General features: G+C 39.2%; 1 protein-coding gene across 3 annotated transcripts in view; it reads right to left on the bottom strand.

The window, feature by feature from the left end:
- The window catches only part of LOC116982075 (speckle type BTB/POZ protein), a 107548-nt gene that overhangs the window by 12769 nt on the left and 76642 nt on the right, over positions 1-18137 (bottom strand). For all 3 annotated transcript variants that reach the window (XM_033035368.1, XM_033035370.1, XM_033035369.1), the window contains exons 6-9: positions 14835-15012; positions 12433-12488; positions 11471-11593; positions 1440-1582 (exon numbers count right to left, since the gene is read on the bottom strand). In XM_033035368.1, coding sequence (XP_032891259.1) covers positions 1440-1582; positions 11471-11593; positions 12433-12488; positions 14835-15012 — 500 coding nt within the window. The remainder of the gene's footprint in view (positions 1-1439; positions 1583-11470; positions 11594-12432; positions 12489-14834; positions 15013-18137) is intronic.

Raw genomic sequence — 18137 nt, 5'->3', positions numbered from 1 at the left:
ATACAGATCCTTAAACCTTCCGAGAACTCCACACTCCTCCTTTTCTAACCTCTTTACCTGCACACATTTTGCCTCTAAAACTGTCTCCATTAAAAAGTTGTTTGAAACCTATTTTAACAAAGCATCTAGACACCAGCCCTAATATCTCGTTACATGACCTGGTGTCAAGTGTTGTCTGAAAATGCTCCTGTCAAACCTACCAAAGTTTCACTATGTCCAAGGCAGATTTATAATATGAATAAACATTGTGAATCCATACAAAAGTATCTCTATCAATTTGCCATACAGAATATTCATATTTTGTTAGCAAGAATAATGTAAATATGAATTTTAATAAAATTCATCACAGGAGCAAAAAACAAATAATTTCCTGATTTGAGTGGCTATCGATAGAAAACTGCAGTTATTCTCAATAAGACCACTGAATTGAAAGAGCATCTATGTGGATGGTTTTCTATAATTAAAACTTTTTCATCAACCAGTTAAATAATAGTGGTATATTCAAAAAATCTCTCCAGACTTTACCAGCTTCGGTGCTCTGGAACTGAAACTTTAGTGGAATTACCAATAGTGAATTACAACTGCGACCAGTTAATAAAGGTAACATGCAAACATTGTATCATATTTGATCAAAGCTAACAGTAGACACATTGTTCATTACCCGCTTCTTGAGCATCCATTTAACTTGCATGCTTTTCAGAGGAGCAAATAAGCTGTTGCATGTAAAGGTTGTATAGTTAGTATTTACTAATATGTTATTTAGTTTACTCCAAATTCAGTCTTTATGATCAAAGTAGGTTCTACATTCAGAGATGCAAAGTGAGGTACTATGATCAAAAAGGAATATTAACACTTGTTTAACACTAATATTACCACTAACATTTTTCACACGCTTTGTAAACCCAGAAATGTGTTAATAATTTTTAGTTGCTGCAGCTTTCCACCCTCTAATGACAAATTTAGGGATTCAATGTCAGCATAAAGTATTCTTGAGCAAAAAAGAAAGTACCGGAGGAACTCAGTGGGTTAGGATAGCATCTGTGGAGGAAATGGACAGACGATGTTTCGGGTCAGGACCTTTCTTCAGACTGATGGGGTAGGGGGCAGAAAGCTGGAAAATATAGACAGGCTGGCAAGGGGCAGGTGGTTATGCAGCTAGCTTTATCATACACAAATGTTCTTGTGCATGGTAAAGCTCTCCGCATAATGAAACCTGATTTGAGAATAATACACCTAGCTGAAATGCCAGGTTTCATGACAGTGAAAAGACGACTTGCAGATACTGGGCAGTTTGGTACCAGTTGATTTTTAGATTCATTCCATTTAGTTTCAGGAACAGTATGCCAATATGCAGAAAAGCAAGGACAACGTACTGGCTCATTGGCAACCGACATGCAATCTGGTTAAAGTTCTGTCATGCATTGACCTTCAGTACTCACTAGTTTATGAAGTCTACTGCTTGAGTTTTGAGTTGATCTGCACTGTGTAGATCTGCCAGTATTAAAATTTCCGCTGCATTTTCCACTGACAAATTGCTGCAAAGAGCATCCTCACACATGACCTTCAAGCGCTCCAGAGCATACTGAAACAATAAAAGATTGGATCATTTATAAACAGTTGATGGGCAAGTATTACATAACAAAATTCCGATTACCTTTACTGAAACTAATTAAAAATTATTCTGCTTCTGCCTTAACACACAAATGTGGTTCTATTATTTATAGAAGCCACCCTTGAACATTTTGTTGGTTGTTGGATGTTAAGTGGAATACTGAGACATTCATTGTGCCAATAGTCCGGGAATGTTTTAAAATATATATTGAATTATCAACATAAAATATATATTGAATTATCAACACATCTACTACTTGAAAATCAAATTCATCTCTGCATGTTATTATGCACTTTAAAATCAGATTTGGACTGCATCATGAAATTAAAATGGAAGCTCGTCACTGACGAGTCATCAGTACTTTCAAAACACCATCAGGTAAGCACCAAGATATAGCTAGGGATTCAGAACATGGACACATCACTATAATAATTTATTTCACAGTCCCGCAGGATAGAGGACAAATCGTTTCCACTTAGCTTCTATGGCTTATGAGGTTGGTGATAAAATCAATGTGTGAACTGCAGACTATAGCACAAACAGGGCAAGAAATGCCCAACAATGCAAGGGAAAAGATAGTTTACGAAAAATACCAGTGCGTTACCAAATTGGAAAAAGCAACTGCAAAAACCAAAGTGTAGGCACAATTTAAAGTGCCAATTACAACAGACCAGGAGAACTCATTCAAACATTTTTAAAATATTTTTGTGCAACATCGTGTTTACATGAAATTGGCCCAGTTTTCCATAGAAAAGAGATAGCTGAGAGACTACCAGATTGAAGTCTTTGGGACAGGGAAATCAGGATTGCTTACACTTAGAAGCAATCAAAACTAGAGGCTATAAAGTACGGTCAATAATATAGGGAAGAAACTGTACCTGGTATTAATAATTTGTAATAAATTACAAGCTGAATTCACGAGGGAGAAAGTAGAAGGACTGATGATTGAAGAATAACTATAATTGTGGTATAATTATGTTTCAATCATGGAGATATGGATTTGCTCCTTGAAATTACAATTTGATACATGGATGAACGGAAAACATGACATGCAACTCTTCACTCTTTCATTCTGATCCTCAAAATTCCATATTGATCTTTGCACTGCTATTGTCAGAAGAAGGCTTCTTAGATGAGCTAAGACACTGCACAAGCTGATAATTGCACTATTGTGCAAGTAACTGGATTAATTTTATTGCTGTAACATTATTCAAACATTCCTGAATATATACAAACATATATGTTTTAATCTGTGCTTACCTTCTTATTCCTATTTTCTCTTTCCTATTCATTCCAATTTTTCATTAAGTTGTTTTTAAATAATTAACACATTTCCCCCCCAAAGTAGCATGAACATTTTGAAATATAAACATTCAAGTGTCAAAACCAGAAGAGGGCAATGTGCAGTTTAATTAGAATCTTCCACAGTATAACCCCACAATATCCTAATTTATCCCGCAGCTACAGTTAATCTGTGCTGGGATCCGAGGCAATTATTGAAATAATGTAATATATTTGGAGGAGTTTTAAAATCTACCCACCTCCAAACTTCAGTTAAATAGCACGATAAGCTATATATTGAATAAAGTACTGTCGCATTTCTAAATAAAATAGCAGAATAAAATTGAATACAGAAACCAGAACATTGTCTCTACCAGTCCATATATGCTTTATTCTCTTTGAAAGCAAAGCACTTATGTTTATTTTTATTTATTTTGTCTTAGTTACCTATCCAATGTAATCCTTAATACAGACTCCCCCTCAGCCAAACGACCCAGCAGAAAAGCAAGCTAAGTCCTTTAAATTTACAGTTATCGATGGTCCATCTAGTTCTATTAACTTGACCCACTTTTTTAATATTCTCTCCATTCTGACACATTTGCATATGATTTATCCCTGTGAGAAAGAATCCCATTTTCCAAGTCATTCCTCCTGTTTATTAACTCGGACCTAGTGGCACCCTTGTAATGAGTCTATTCTATATTAAATTTCCAAAATGGGGTGGAGCAAAGCCTGGAAAGTAATTGGTGCATACAGTGATTGGGGAGGGTACGGAAGGAGTGAATGGCAGATGGGTGAAGTATGTGACAAAGGTGGAAGATGACAAAGGTCGTCAGATGAAGAAAGGAGTGAAATGTAAAGCTTGCTTGGGAGAGGGATATGGATGGAAGAGGACGGGGTGAGGAGAGAGGGGAGATAAAAGGGAAATATTGGACTTGGTGATGCAAGGTGTGTGTATAGAGGAGGGGAAACGAGCAGGTGACTGGGCTGGTAGGGGAAGCGGGTGGCGGTTCCAGGGAAAGCAACCGGGGCTGGAGAGTGTGGTATTAGCCTTTAATCTTTAATGTGGAAACAAGCCTATGAAAAGTATTCTAAAGCTCCTTTCTTATGTAACTAATGTCTTAAAATACTGACAAAGATTTACAGAACTGGGCCATGGATGACATTAAAATATCACCCATGGGGATAAATGCCTTCAACACTCTTAGCTTTACTCTTCACTTTAATCCACTCTGTTATAATTTCCCTAAATTCATACCAACTAATAATTGGTGAAAGATCTTCCATGTAGCACCCCAAATAAGCCATGGCACAATATTCAGTGCATTTCTTTAATTGCCAGGCAGCTCACCTCCTCATTGCTGTTCACAGGATTGAAATCCATGATGGTTATTTTCTCTTTACATGAGATAATTTCACCCTTAAAGTCATTCATTACATTTTTTTAAAATATACAGCGCCAAAGACCCTGGTTCGATCCTGACAACGGGTGCTTGTCTGTAGGGAGTTTGTACGTTCTCCCTGTGACCTGCCTGCGTTTTCTCAAGGATCCTTGGTTTCCTCCCACACTTCAAAGCCAAACAGGTTTGTAGGTTAATTGGCTTGATATAAATGTAAAATTGTATTGTATTGTATTGTATTCAAATTTATTGTCATTGTCTCAGTTAGAGACAACGAAATGAATTTCCGTTACAGGCAGTATCATAAAAATAAAAATAAATAAATAATAATAATAAATAATAAAACATATTAAAAATAAAATAGAATTTAAAAAAAAGCACAAACACTGAAAGTCCACGACACAACATAACACAGTGGCACCAAGGTGAGGAAGGCACCATAGTCCAGCCAGCCTCCCCTCCGTTCTTCCCAGATTTTCACTCGTGGTCGAGGCCTTCCTAGCACCCGCAGTCGCCGCCCCGGGCGGCCCGATGTTCAGGCCCTAGTGTGTGTACAATAGTGTTAGTGTGCGGCGACCGCTGGTCGAAGTGGACTTGGTGGGTGGAAGGGCCTGTTTCCATGCTGTATCTCTAAACTTAAATCTATTCAAGGTATTACGTTAACTGGTTGGATCAATTCAGCCTTCCACTTTAAAAATGGATACTCTTTTCCAGCATAGATCCAACACACAAGGCAGCTGCAGATTCTTATTTTCAGGGCCCCAGGAATGTTCACTTTCTGTGTCCTTAATGTATTCTGTCAGGCCTTGATGCACTTATTCCTTAAATATATTAATATCATTCAAAAAAATGCTAACTGTTCATCTTTTCCAGCCATTGGTATTCAGCTTTCCTGATGTCCCTTTTACTGAAGATGGATGCAAGTAGTTAAACTTTAAAGTACTATTCACTTATTTTCAATTAGTAACATTTTAAATTGCTATTAAGTTTTATTTTACTAACTCAATCGAGCACCATGAAGTAGGGATTACCTCAAAGTGAACCATGGATGAGGGAATCATTTTAGGACTGAATTGCACAAGTAATTGAATACATAAAATGTAGGGTTATGCAGCTGAACTTTAATAATGTCCAAATATACCACATTGAGTCAAGAAGAAATCCCTTTCTCTGACCAAGTCTTTTAACTGATAAAAATTATGGTTAACCGAAAATGATCTACCTTTACAATACCAAAGAGACTAATCCCAAGAAGAAAAATCTACCTGACTAACATGGTATCAGGAAAAAGGTTTGATAGTATGGACTTTAATCCAGATTAAATATAAACCTACAACAATGTTGATGGACAAAAATGTCTAGGAGCATTTAAGTTCAAGGATAACAGGCAAATTATTAGCCATGAGGAACAGTCAGACAGAAACAGTAACTGTACCAATTACCAAATGCTTTGAAAGGTATTTTTGAAGGAAACAAGGAAAATGTCAAAGAAAGTACTCAGTTCTACAGCAAAGGAATATAATGATCAAAATAGCAGATGAAAGAAGTTTGTTCACCAAAATGGAGAACATGTGTGTGGTCATGTCATTGAGGAGATTAAAGTAGCAAGTGTCAGATGAAGAAGAAAGGACTTGGAGGTGATCAAAAAATACAGTTTATCTCTGGGACAAAGAAAGCCAGAAGAAATCGTTGAAGATCAAAGCAACTATGACAGTCCAGAGAACCTGCATGTGGTCTTGCAAATGATGGGTGTGGAACGAGGCAAACCAGTGAAGTCTTAATGTTCAAGTGGGCGGAATTGCGATAAAGTGAAGGTCAGATATCATGCCATCTGAATGTAGTCGGATCATGTTTTACATGGTGATTTAGTTGAAACGATTAAGCACTAAAATTATCAATGTAATATTAGGTAAGATAGAAGATCGTGGAATTGGTTATGAACAAATTATCTCAGTATTGTACAGAAAATGATGAACTGTCACTAGAGTGTAAACTGCTCCAGCAGATACTGGACATACACCAAGCAAGTACAGTGAGCTTACTTGCTTGGTGTACTGGTGAGCTTACTAATCGCAAAGGGACTGGCAGGTCCAGGAAGACCTCCACAGCTGATGACAGAAGAATCCTCTTTTATAATAAAGTAAAATCCCCAAACACCTGTCCGACAGATCAGAAACACTCTTCAGCAGTCAGGTGTGGATTTGTCAATGACCACTGGCTGCAGAAGACTTCATGAACAGAAATACAGAGGCTACACGGCAAGATGCAAACCACTGGTTAGCAGAAAAAAAGATGGCCAGGTTACAGTTTGCCAAGAAGTACATAAAAGAGCAACCAGAGTTCGGGAAAAAGGTCTTATGGACAGATGAGACGAAGCTTAACATATCACAGTGATGGCAAGAGCAAAGTATGGAGGAGAGAAGGAACTGCCCAAGATCCAAAGCATACCACATCTGTGAAACACGGTGGTGGGGGTGTTGAGGCCTGGGAATGTATAGCTGCTGAAGGTACTGGCCCATTTATCTTCATTGATGATACAACTGCTCATGGTAGCAACATAATGAATTCTGAAGTGTATAGACACATCCTATCTGCTCAAGTTCAAACAAATCTGCTCAAATTCAAACAAATCTGCTCAAATTCAAACAAAAAATATCGTTGGCCGGTGGTTCATTCTACAGCAAAACAATGATCCCAAACATACTGCTAAAGCAACAAAGGAGTTTTTCAATGCAAAAAAAAATGGTCAATTAATTTGTGGCCATGTCAATCGCCTGATCTGAACATGCCTTTATATGCTGAAGAGAAAACTGAAGGGGACTAGCCCCCAAAACAAGCATAAGCTAAAAATGGCTGCAATACATGCCTGGCAGAGAGCATCACCAGAGAAGACATCAGCAACTGGTGATGTCCATGCATCGCAGACTTCAAGCAGTCATTGCTTACAAACGATATGCAACTAAATGCTAAAAATGACTACTTTAATTTACATGACATTGCTGTGTTCCATGGGGGGAACGACGACTATAAGCACTACAGTAATCTCTACATGGCGGAACCAAAATTTATAAAAATGGCCCTTATTAAAATCTGACAATGTGCACTTTAACCACATGTGATTCTTTTTCTATTACAAATCTCAAATTGTGAAGTGCAGAGGCAAATAAATAAATGATCGGCCTTTGTCCCAAACATTATGGAGGGCACTCTATGTTTTCAATAGATTTGAAAACTCTGGAGCTACAATTCCATGGAAAAAGGGATTACCACATATTTATTGGTGATAATTTCATTAGCAACATCAAATTCATTTTCTTTGGTAAATAAAATTAGAGCTGCAACTCTGTATTTGTTTGGAAGAGAGCATTGCATTGCCTACCAATCCAAGGGAAAATAGTATGTGAAGGGAAATGAAAGAGTGGACCATGAAGTCTCAAAAGGAACAGTCCCAATGAACAGGGGTGGCACAGTGGCTCAGCGGTTGAGTTGCTGCCTTAAAGCGCTTTTTCACGGGGCGACTTGACGCAAGATGTAACCAGAGTGAAGTGGTCGTGGTCTAGCACAATATCACACGATATAACGGGGGGTAGATAAAGAGTTCCCACGGTACTCGGCATTTCTGTTATTTGTGCGAGTGACTTGTCCGTCTCCCGAGCTTTCCCGTTAAATCTTGAAAGTGTTGTTAAATCATCACGTGGCACAAATGATGTCACTTTTTTTCACACACTATAAATATCCTCCCTTGGTTGAATTGGCTCATTTGGAGACATGTTTTACTGTGTATGTGGGAGACACAGATGGGCTGAGCACAGTACCTCGGTCTTACTGTGTGTGGGAGAGGGGGAGAAAGAGACGTACACTCACAGAAGCAGAGTCTCTCAGCCTGTGTAAGAGGGAGGGAGGGAGGGAGAGAGAGGCACACACAAGGTGGATTGGAAATCTCACCTGCCTGTTTCAGTGACAGACACCCGCCGTCAGTAAATGAAGACACCCCCATCTGTCTCCCCCTCCTCTCCCTCGACTCCCCCACCTTTCCCTCCCAACTCCAGTCCCGTCCCGACCCCCTGGGAAACTGAAGGGAGCAACAATCAACTGCTGCCTGCCCGCTGATATGACAATAAAGGCTACTTTACTTTACTTTACTGAGTTAAAGAGTTCCCACGGTAGACTGTAAAACTGGGACCCTGGTTCTGGACTCCCCCAACATCGGGAACATTCTTCCTGCATCTAGCCTGTCCAATCCCGTAGATACTGATTAGACCGGTATCTATTTATTTACTTTATTAATGATTTCAATTAAATATTGGGAACATCAGGCCGCAAACGTTATTTCTTGAGTGTTAGTGCTGGACTTTGACTCGACCTTCCTAGTTAGCCGGCGCCCGAGACTGAGCCAAGCAATGTCCAGACCTGACTACAACACAAAGTGATGGAGGAGCTCAAAGGGTCAGGCTCGTCCAACGCTCTGTGTTTTGCTCGTGATTTCTGCATCTGCAGTTCCTCGTGTCTACAGACCAGTTGCCATTTGACTCCGAGATGACCATCACAGAGCATACGGAAGATAGACACGAAATGCTGGAGTAACACAGCGGGACGGGCAGCATCTCTGGAGAGAAGGAATGTGTGACGTTTCGGTTCGAGACCCTTCTTCAGAGCCTCGTCCCGAAACGTCACCCATTCCTTTTATCCAGATGCTGCCCGTCCAGTATTTTATGTCTGTCTCCAGTATTACTGTGTCTATCATCGGCGCAAACCAACATCTACAGTTCTTTCCGACACATTAGAGGATACCGTCTCGCCATCACTCGGATTACCCGCTTCATTTCCATAACGTTGCCACCTCTCTTTACTTTGCTTACTGAAGCCTGATCCTTGTCACACCCAGTGCTCTATCGCCCAGCCTCTCATCTTTCAATCGGGTTCGGCCAGGAAGGAACTGCAGATGCTGGATTAAAACGAAGATAGACACAACATGTAGCTCAGCGGGACAGGCAGCATATCAGAAGGGTCTCGACACGAAATGTCACCCATTCCTTCTCCCCAGAGATGCTGCCTGTTGCGCTGAGTTCCTCCATTTTGTGTCTGCCTTGGGTTTATCCAGGATCTCCCCGTTGATGTCCTAACTCGCTTTGGTTTGTTATTATTGTCTCATATCGAGAACCAGCACATACATGTTTAGGTTCAGGGGGAATGATTTAATGAGAGCCTAAGGGGTAACTATTTTACGCAAAGGGTGGTGGGTGTATGGAATGAGCTATCCGTTAAGGTAGTTGAGGCAGGTACTGTCGCAATGTTTAAGATGCATTAGACTGAAGCATGGATAAGATAGGTTTAGATGGTTATGGGCCAAACGCGGGCAAGTGGGACTAGTGTAGATGGGACATATTGGTCGGTGTGGGCAAGTTGGGTCGAAGGGCCTGTTTCTACGCTGTATGATTCTATGCAGGGAATAAACTTATGTTTGCGTGCTATACAATCATATCAGATAATGCTATACATGAATATAACCAAGCCACGTACAGTCTGAAGAAGGGCCTCGACCCGAAACGTCACCCGTTCCTTCTCTTTAGAGATGCTGCATGTCCCGTTGAGTTACTCCAGCATTCTCTTTAAACCGGCATCTGCTGTTCCTTCCGACACATGCACAAGAACACCAGGTAGAGCGAAGAGGAAAATACCAGAGTTCAGAATATATGTTTTCAGGACAGTTCCAGGGGGAAAAAGTCCAATGTCCGCATTGAGGTAGGTTGGTAGGTCGGGTCAGTGCCCAAACGAATGGAAGGAAGAACCGTTCTGAAGCCAGATAAGAATAGGTGGTCGGCGCGGACTCGGTGGGCCGAAGGGCCTGTTTCCGTGCTATATCTCTAAAATCTGAAGTTAGGTAATGTCTAAAGGAACTGCAGATGCTGGTTAATACGCACAAAAGGACACAAAATATTGGTGTAACTCAGCAGGTAAGTCAGATCTGGGAAGAAAAACATAAAAAGCTGGAGTAAGTCAGCGGGTCAGGCAGCATCTCTGGAGAAAAAGAATAGGTGGCGATTCGAATCGGAACACATCTTCAGACATCCTAATCGGAATTGAGTCTGAAGATGTGTCTCGTCCCGAAACATCACCTATTTTTCTCCAGAGATGCTGCTTGACTCGCTGAGTTACTCCAGCTTTTTGTGTCTATCTTCGGTTTAAACCAGCATGTGCAGTTCACTCCTTACACGAGTCTCTGGAGAACATTGATTGGTAGCGTTCCGGACCCTGCTTCGGAAAGGCATCGATCGCTAGTCGGCGAGGACTCCGAGCTGTATCTCTCAAAGAAGTACATGTGAAAAATTTCTCACGGACCATAAAAATGCGGGACCTTTCAGTAAAGTCCCTTTTAAAGTCCCTTTTAAAGATTATAGTTATTTTCTTGAATCTCATTAACATAACTCATGAATAAGTTGATGTCCATATGCAGATGCAAATCTTTATTTTTTAAATTCAATCCCACAGAAGACAATTTTTACGCACCTTCTGTCCCCTCTGTACAGCTTCCGGGTTCACCGTTCGCAGGAGTTCCCACGGTAACCGCAAGAGTTATTACGGATATCGCACGGATATCGCACTGGCCACTACGTTCATATAACGTTGCAATGCTCAACCACAAGTGTACAAGTCACTCTTGGAGAAATTCAAACTTGCTTGAATTTTCTCCCGAGTCACCAAGTTACACGATTACCTGCCGTTAGCACCACGGTGGTCCACGAATGCCGTACTGTTATCGCACGAGGTTCCCACGATGTTAAACTCTGGTTAACTCTTGCGTCAAAGTCGCCCCGTGAAAAAGGCCTATTACAGCACCAGAAACCCAGGTTCGATCCCAACTACGGGTGCTGTCTGAGCGGAGTTTATACGTTCTCCCCGTGACCGCGTTGGTTTTCTCTGAGATCTTTGGTTTCCTCCCAAACTTCAAAGATTTACAGGTTTGTAGGTAAAATTGGCTTGGTAAATGTAAAATTATCACTATTGTGTAGGATAGTTTTAATATGCGGGGGTCGCTGGTCGGCGCGGATGGGCCCAATGGCCTGTTTCCACACTATACCTCGAAACGAAACAAGAGTAGCGCATAACCACAATTAGCTATATTTCAATAGTATTTTGTTCATTTGTTAAATATTAGCCAACTATCCCCTTCTCTCACCTTATCAGCAGCTGCAAGCAAGTCATCTGCCATTTTGTCAAGATTTGGTGCTTTCCCCGTATAAATAAAGCACATCATCTCTTTAAATACTTCAGGCTCTACATCATTAATTTCCACTCGATTCTATGACAAAATTAGGAAAGAAAAGGAATTATGAAATATATCCATCTTCAGCTGCTCAGGGAAAATTTAAAAAATTTAAATTTAAGACATCAACTCACACTTTATAATTATGCAATATACAACTTTCACATGACGAATATTGCACATGAATATCATGTTATTCCACAACCTTTCCTAATTGCACTTTATTACACCAACATAAGCAAAACAAAATGTAGCTCAATAAAATATATTTTTTCACATTTTAAAAACTGACGAGGGTATCAAGTGTTGTTAATTCCTCTCATCCTAACTATGCATTCCATGCTATTAAAGAGTTGCAAGGAGAGATACTTTGTTTTTTTTGTGTAATCGTAGGTACACAATGACATTCAGCAAACCAGTCTCATTGTGTATATGCTGGGGCTTTAAAGTCTAAATCATGTACTGGCTGATCTGAAGTGGCCAGATAAATCTAAAGTGGTTAGTCTAAAACAAAGATAGACACAAAATGCTAGAGTAACTCAGCGGGACAGGCTGCATCTCTGGATGGAAGGAATGGGTGACGTTTTAGGTCCAGACCCTTCTTCAGCATCTGCAGTTCCTTCCTACACATGCTGCAAAATAAACTTGACTATTACTGTTGCTACCAAAGCAGCTCAGAGAGAAGACCCATTACATTAATCATATCTTTGAGTGGCTAATCTGATGGTTTCACTCATCATATTTATGAACAAAGGGAAACCCAAGAGCTTTCCATCTTGATTATCTTTCTAAAGAGTGGGGCATAATTAAAATATATTGAGTACGTTGGAGAAAAGGTCCATATTATCTCTGATATGAATCACGATATACTTCACCTTTTTGCTTTCTTCCATTTCATGTTCAAACATGGCACTAAAGACTGGCGAACGAGCTAAAACATGGAAATAATTTTGAAAACAAACTCCATTAGTCGAGCTTCCAATTAACTACCCAAGATTTAGTTCATTAAGTATTAAAAAGAAACACTGAATGAAGGTAGAGAACAAATTACAACATAAAATAAACAAAGTCTAATCTGTGCAATGCTAATTTCAGAAAAATGCATTAAGATTCAAATTGGCACCTGGTATTAATTTAGGATTATATAAATTTCAATAAACCATTTAAAATATATATCATACAATCAAATGATCAATCCACATAAACAGTGCAGCTCTGGATTTTTAAGCATCAATTCAAAATGAAAGAACAACAGGTAAAAAACATCAGCAGAGTCTTTAGAGATATGAGCTTTCAGAGATTACAACAGTTGAAATACTTCAAACGTGGCCACTCTGGGAGTTAAGCAGATCAAATGTGCTGTACTGATGCACACCTATATTTTATCACGTACACAAAATATTCCATTCATTCAAATGGACAACCTTAGGGTAAAGGAGAAGGTTCAAGTAATTCTCATTATCAGTGTCAGCTGCTGCAAGCTCATTTATTTTCAGCTTTTTTATTCTCAAAAAAAGTGTGGAAGTTAATGTTTTTGGTTGATAAAGTTCCTGATCATTACTGATAAGCTGGTGGATATGTTATTGGATATAATAGTGCTTCCTATTGGCTGCAATACATTGAAAGGTAGAACACACCGCTTTAAAATTACTGTTACTTCTGCAGCATAGAAGACAATAAACCCATCCAATGTTTAAATGACTAAATAAGCAAACTATTACAGAAGTTTATTTACCCAGAAAAATCAATGAGAAACCTAATCAGCAAAATGTGACTTTTTTCTCGAAAGCAGGAAATAAAGGAATAAACCTGAAGAGATGATTGAATGTGCATGTCAGAGAAATATACCATATAAACTAAATATACAAAAGTAAAACTCCTAGATCTAAAATGTGAGATGTGGAAGAAAGATTATTTACACCTCTACCTCAGAGTCTGTGCACTGCAACTTTCCTCTTATGCCAGTGGGTTCCAAGTCCATAGCCCCCGGAAAGTGGCAACACAAGCAGATTGAGTGGCTAAAGGGCCTGTCCCACTGTACGAGGTAAATCAAGAAAACTTCTCCCGAGTTTTCCCCTGATTTGAACTCGGAGAATGTCCGTAGCGGGTCCGTAGGAGTTCGTGAATGTCCCGTAGCGGCTCGTAAGAGTAACGGTAGGTACTCGGGAAATCCGGCAAACTCGTGACGTTTTTTTCAACACTGTGAAAAATGTCCACGAGTAAAAAAATACTCGTGATGAAATAAATTGTTACTTTTTACTCGTACGAGCCGCTACGAGACATCCACGAACTCCTACGGGCCTGCTACAGACATTCTCCGAGTTTGAATCAGGGGAAAACTCGGGAGAACTCTTGAATTACCTCCTACAGTGGGAATGGCCCTTAAGAATGCATACGGTGCGCTTCCTTTCAGTGGTTGGAGCATTGAGTACAAGAGTCAGGAAGTACTAGGTATAGTTATGGTCACCTAATTATACGAAGAATGTGGAAGCTTTAGAGAGGGTGAAGAAGAGGTTTATCAGAATGATACCTGGATTAGAAGGTATTTAGCTGTAAGGAAAGATTGAAACAGACGAACTATATTCTCTGGATCGTTGGAGGTTGAGGGGGAGACCTGATAGAAGTATACAAAATTATGAGAGGTCGTGATCGGGTAGACAGTTAGAATCTTTTTCCCCCAGGGTAGAAATGTCAAAGGCTAGAAGGCATAGCTTTGTGAAAATGGCAACATTTAAAGGAGATATGTAGGGCAAGATTTTTTCTTAAAGAAACGGAGAGAAAGGATGCCTTCAATGCACTGTGGGGGTATTTGTGGAGGCAGTCACAACAGTGAGATTTTAAAGGCTTTTAGATAGCTTTAGATAGGCACATGGATACGCAGGCAATGGAGGGATATGGATCATGTGCAGGCAGATGAGATTAGGTTATCTTGGCATTATGTTCGGCGTGTTGGAGGGCCAGTTCCTGTGCTCTACTCTTCCATATTGTATGATGTTTCAATAAATGGTTACTTTATTCCTGAAGAGGGATGTGACAAACTCCCACACCTGAAATATCTTTTCAGGTTTTGATCAAGACTCTGGAAATTCTGACACGGAGCTTCCTTTATTTTTCACTTTTGATTTGCTTTACCTGGAGGAACACTGTGAGCACAGTGGTGGATGGAAACATGTTCTGGTGAGGTAGATTCTGTCTTAAGATAATATCAGTGCCAATATGGGTCCTTACAATCCCGAGATATACACAGAGGAGGAAGAAGTTTAAGAATGTTCCAAACCTGCTAGAATTGCTTTATGTGCTTGAAATTCTTGGCCCGCTACGCAAAGGCAACAGTCTGTAAACCTAGAGTTTTCCCATAATCCTCCAAGCTCATCTGCTAACCGACATTCAGGAACTTTCACCATGTTCATGGTGTTCTGGCCCGAGATATTCACCGAATCTTGGACCACACTAACCTAAAGTGCAACAGAAACACATAAATATGTTACACCATCATTGTGCTTAATTCCTAATGTTTCAAATCAGCTTTAATTCAAATAAATGCAACATCACAGATATTAAAATAATGCCAGTTGGAAATCCAGGCCTAAAGTCTTTTTGTGCATAACTTTGTACAAAACTATTGTAGTCTGACTGTATAAGCATAATACAGGTTAAAAGTTCACAGGGAAAATCATTACTGCATTTTCCACTTTGATATTCTATTGATTTGTTGAAATGCCACTTTCCTTATAAAATTAAATGTCAATAAATGAATATGCCTCAAAGCTCAACAAACCTCATCCACAACATTTATTCAACTTTGAAAGCATCTGAAACAGCAATTTGCAAATTAAAAGTACAGTATTATTTTTCAAAGTCAGTTCTAATTGAAATAGCTTGTATTGCCTTTACTAAAACACTTTTACCTTACACAATTGTCAACTGCAGTTTCTGGCAAGTTTCCTAATGGTGAAGTTTGGTGAATAAATAATGCAACATTAATGGAAGAACAAACAAAAATATAACTTGAAAATATCAAGCAATTAACTTTATTCTGGCCATCCTCACCTACAAATATGCACCCTCATTTGCCAATCCATGCAAAAGTAGAATTAATGACTTCCAAATGTGTTGAACAATCCAAATATATAAAAATAAATTGCCTTAGATCTGCACCCATGATCAATTAGACACACACGTTATATAAAGTTGATCATATTATGTGCAAGGATTATATACAGCGTGGTCCAGAGCCCTTGAAGAGACACTAATTTTACATTAACTGTAAAATATCATTGAAAGCAGTGTCGGCAAATAGCCAAGAAGAAACTTGTCACATGAATTAACAAAATTGATAAAACATAAGCCAAGCTAAAATGCGGAATTCATAAAATGTATGGCCACAACAATACAGTGAAGCTCACTTCACTTCACTTCAATAAAACCAGTGTTGGACTTCGGGGATGTAACCAAGACCATATCCTTCCCCATTCAAAGAACTAAAGCTAGTTCAAATGTGAAATAATGGCAAATGTTAAAACTGAATGAAGATTAATTTTGCTTTCAGAAACAAAAATAAATGCAGGATTAAATTCGATTGATGTGAACAGGTCATGAGGTCGTGCAGGAGTCTGTATATGATGAATGTTAATTTGTGTACAAGAACTTCAGTGGCCATTTATCACTTATCTTGCTTATCACCATCTCAAAAGTAGTTAATTGTGATATATTCAAGTGTGCATACATGCAGACACATAGATGGCAGTAATCAGTAAAGATTGCCATTGAGTGACATCTCCTGCAAAATGTTCATCATTCGTCAGATTTTGGCTTTGCAGCCACATCTCTCCCCTCATCACATTATCATGTAGTCTGCCAAGATTTCTGACCCGCATGCTCCCAGCTGAACACGCCAGAGCCCCAAAGTCCAATTCAGTGTATTTAAAAACTCAAATTCAAAAATGTAATTATTGTGACTGAATCAACAATATCGATTACACGGAATTGTTGAAGCAATGTATTACAATGTAAATTTTTTATAAACTGTAATTCTTTACCATTTTTTCCCCCAAACAATTTTGAAACAATACCCACTATTCAAACCAAAATCCTCATTAGGAATAGTGGACATCATATCTGCATTACATTTTTATTTGCCACACTTGTTTCTTTGAACTGTTAAATTTAAAGAATTGTATCTGCTTATTATGCCCTTTTACAAAGTGTAGTCAACCTAACAGATAATCTGCTGATCCTACTTCCCTTTAACTAGGGGGGAGTCCTGAACTACTATCTACCTCATTGGACTATCTTTGATCGGACTTTACTGATTTTATCTTGCACCAAACGTTATTCCCTTATCACTGTGAATGGCTCACTTGTAATCATGTATTGTCTTTCTGCTGACTGGTTAGCAGGCAACAAAAGCTTTTCACTGTATCTCAGTATACATCACAATAAATTAAGCCAAACTGAATTGATCATGGTCAGGTCACGAACCCTGCACATACAAACTGGGACCTGAAAATTGCGCCAATCTGGTGACTGCAAACTGTCCTAGTGGACTACCGCTATACACGTGCTGTATCCGAGATGTTTATCTAAAATGTATCTAAGTGCTTATGTATAGTGATACTCAATTTCACTCGATAGCTGTGACAAGAACCATTGAACCATTAATACTTTTTGAAAGGACAGTTTTAAAATAATTTGATTTTAATAACTGATATTACTGATGTCTAGCCTCTGGGAACAGTGCCATTTTGAAAAGTAGTTGCTAACACACTTCATGACTATCATTTCAATTAAAGTAGTTTGTGAAGTGTCAAAACCTATTCAAGATCTGATATTCCCCACAAACTTCCAAAACCCTCACATATCATCACGTTATATAACACAGTAAGGAGAAAGGATGAAGAAGAAATCTAGTTTTCTCCGACTTACAATCAGATGATAATCCTTTCGAAGATAACACGAGGGTCATTGTCCTATTGAAACTTTCCATGTCATTGACATAGTCCTCCAGTTTGCATAATCAAGGTAATTAGGCAGACTTAAAATAAATAACTGGCCAAACTATAAACACAGACTGTTATTTGACAATTCGGTGAAAAGCAAAGCAACATTTTTGAAAAGAATTGTCAAGGAGTCCAAGCTTGCCTATCCCCACTCCTCCAGGTGCCAACTAAAGATTGGTGGAGAGAGAAACTGGACCTTGTTATTCATTCATCAGCATGAGCTATTAAATTGGAACCTTTGAGATACCGTCCCCGTAGGTCATAATGATAATTATGACACCTTTTTATTAAGTCATCAGATTACTGGCCTTTCTCCACAACGATATCAATTTCATTAACTTCACCATCAATTTCCATCCTGCACTCAAATTCGCTTGGACCATCTCCGACACCTCCCTCCCCTTTCTTTATCTCACCGCCTCCATCACAAGACTGACATCTATTATAAACCTGACTCCCACAACTATCTAGACTATACTTCTTCCCACCGTGCCTTCTGAAAAGACTCCTTTTCTTCAGAGATGCTGTCTGACACGCTGAGTTACTCCAGCTTTTTGTGTCTATCGTCGGTTTAAACCAGA

The sequence above is a fragment of the Amblyraja radiata genome, chromosome 16, assembly GCF_010909765.2.
Source record: "Amblyraja radiata isolate CabotCenter1 chromosome 16, sAmbRad1.1.pri, whole genome shotgun sequence".
Taxonomy (NCBI): Eukaryota; Metazoa; Chordata; class Chondrichthyes; order Rajiformes; family Rajidae; genus Amblyraja; species Amblyraja radiata.
This window is presented reverse-complemented; position numbering and strand designations above follow the sequence as displayed.